A 2,870-nucleotide genomic window follows, 5' to 3' on the forward strand; every position below is an offset into this window, starting at 1 on the left:
GTGTTTTGTTCACTTGCTCGCTGACTGTGCAGATGTGCGTACGAATGCAAGTAAGATATTCATTTCACAGTCTAAACAGCTTCAGTGATTTAAATGGGAGTTTTTGAGAGTGCCTGAACTCTGGCTAGACTGAAGTGAAAATGTTCTTTGATAATTTAAATGTTCTTTGCTCTCTGTCTGACATATACATACATACACTACCAGTCAAAAAATGTTTGAACAGTAAGAAAGATCCAATAAAAAAGATCCAAAGATCAGCATTTATCTGAAATAAAAAGCTTTTGTAACATTATAGGCTACATATACCATTCAAAAGCTTGGAGTCAGTATATATTTTTTCCTTGGGAAATGATACTCTGCAGGACACCGGCCCTCCAGGACCGAGTTTGGACACACCTGATCTAAAGTCATTTTTGCTTATTAGTATGATTGAATTGGATCATCGAATGTCAGCAGCAAAGACACTGGTTATTAAAATAGGATTAGATACATATAGGATATTTGTATTATTTGCATCATATTCTGAGTTTGCATTTCTCTCTTTTTATTAATTTTGAGGACTACTGAATCTGTTTTTGTGCAAGTGACATGAGTAAATGCATGTATACATTTAGTCTAGAACTACTGTAAGCATCATGTTTACACACCACACACATCACCCGCGTTCTCTCAACATGGGGACAGGAGAGCTGTCAGTCAATAAATGGGAAAACAAAGTAACTAGCGTTACTTAATTGAAAAAAAGTAACTCAGATATTTTCTTGTAAATTAAAAAAAAATAATGCATCCTTTTACTAGCTACTAGAAAAAGACATCTGATGTAGTAACTCGTGTTACCCCCAACACTGTCTGTATGGACTTTATTGTTTTATTGGCTTTAATGATCAAGTTTGGTTTTCTCTTTACATGTTTTTTATTTCTCTAAGAATGCAGGTAAACCAATGTTAGGCCAACACAGCTATCCAACTTGTTCCAATTCAATTTTAACAGCATGTTGTAAAACCAATGAATAAATCAGAGTAAAGATGAGGTCACGTTTTATAGGCAAATTTCAGTCATTTTAAAAGGAATCCACATGATTGAGAGTTTTGTGTGAGGGCAAAAATAAAAAAACATCCTCATGCAGATTACGCTGACTTTTTTAAACTGATCATGTGAATTCACCTCACTGACTAACAGAAAGCTGCTTAGTTTGAAAGTGACTTCTATGTGAGCTGTGCTTTACGCTTTTAGACAATGCACCATTTTTTTCTGGTGAAATTTGCTGAAATTTCAACATGTGATCTCAGAAAATTTTGGTTAAAGAAAAAGGAAAGCTGTGATAAAGAAAGAGTATTCCATATCCTCTGTATTTATGTAGTTATTCCCTTTGTCTTCCAGGAGTCAACTTTTCAAGTGGTTTTGGTGTCTGGCAAAAACATGTCATTTACACTCATGCATTATGGTCATATCACTCCGACCACATATCGTTTTATGGTAAAGTAATTTGAAAAACACACTGATTAAAACATATTATTGTTATCACTATATGATAAGTGATTGATTTTTAACTGAACTTTTTGTTGTCTTTGACAGTCCGGCTATGACACAAGTGATTCAACTGATTTCTTTTTAATTCCTGTCTCTGATATCACAAAACTGTCAAACACAAGCAATGTCAATGTCACGGGTCGATGGGTATTTCGAGTTGACCATACATCAGACCACAATGGTACAGTAACTTAATAATTAAAAATACGTGGCATTTATTGCATATCTTGTTTAATAGTTACTTATTGTTTAAAACATGTTCAGAACAATTCCTTGAGCAATTAGTAGTGAAATGTTGAGTTAAATGAATTAATATCATATATGCTTTCAGGACTAGGTCTGTGGATAAGAGGATCTGTAACAAAAAAATACATTTGAACTAAATACATTCAGCAGTATTCCATTTTAAAATTAAAATTAAATAAAGAATAAAAATATTCGGGGATTATTTCTTTCTTAAGTGGATCACAAAAGAAGAGATTTTAAATGTCTCCAATACAAAATGTTGTTTTGAACACCAATGAATTTTAATCTAATCTTTTCATTTAACCTAACAAGCCCATTAGTTAGTTTCCCCTGCCGTAGACTTTTGACTATCAGCGAGTGTAACATACACATTGCAGTTCATTCATGTCATGAAACTTTATAAGGCTATTATTATTATTTTTTTATTATTATTTATTTTACATTTAAAACATTTAGGAGCAGGTAAACTACGACTCCATGAAAATAAGACATCATATAAGTGTGCTTAAAAACATAGGCTATTTTAGGGATGCACCAAAATTTTGGCCGCCGAAAGAGAAAAACAGCCGAAAATAGGCCTATATGGCGCGCCGCACCGCCCACAGTATTCAGCACGCAGGTTTCACTCTTCCTCTAGCCATCGTCACTGCGCGGTGTGACGCTCCGCTTAATAATCCGCTCTATGAATGTGTGATCTATTTCGACCTCACTCAGACCGTCACCATGGTCTTACCTTGAATGATGCCATTCTGCTACCCTTCCGAGACCTAATGTAAACAAAGTTCATTATAAAACATCCGGGTGAACAAAGCACTTCCTCTTTGCCTTCTCGCCTCTTCTGAGACCGATTCGGAGAATCCGCGCGTATATGCTGATATTGGAATATTACCTATGAGGGGCCGTACAAGCCATAATTCATTCTGGCACTCTCACACACTTACATTCTCCTTACACATGCATACATTTCTACTCTCACACTCACATACATTCTCCTTTCACATACATATATTTTTGCTTTCACACACTTACATTCTCCTTTCACATGCATACATTTCTACTCTCACACACACATACATTCTCCTTTCACATACATA

General features: G+C 35.0%; 1 protein-coding gene across 1 annotated transcript in view; it reads left to right on the forward strand.

The window, feature by feature from the left end:
• The window catches only part of LOC107708892 (uncharacterized), a 43,767-nt gene that overhangs the window by 5,298 nt on the left and 35,599 nt on the right, over positions 1–2,870 (forward strand). Inside the window, 2 exon segments of the mRNA XM_074560060.1 lie at positions 1,381–1,476; positions 1,576–1,711. Of these exon segments, the coding sequence (XP_074416161.1) occupies positions 1,381–1,476; positions 1,576–1,711 (232 nt within the window).

This window comes from Sinocyclocheilus rhinocerous, unplaced genomic scaffold (genome assembly GCF_001515625.1).
Source record: "Sinocyclocheilus rhinocerous isolate Xijiao unplaced genomic scaffold, SAMN03320098_v1.1 scaffold24, whole genome shotgun sequence".
NCBI lineage: Eukaryota > Metazoa > Chordata > Actinopteri > Cypriniformes > Cyprinidae > Sinocyclocheilus > Sinocyclocheilus rhinocerous.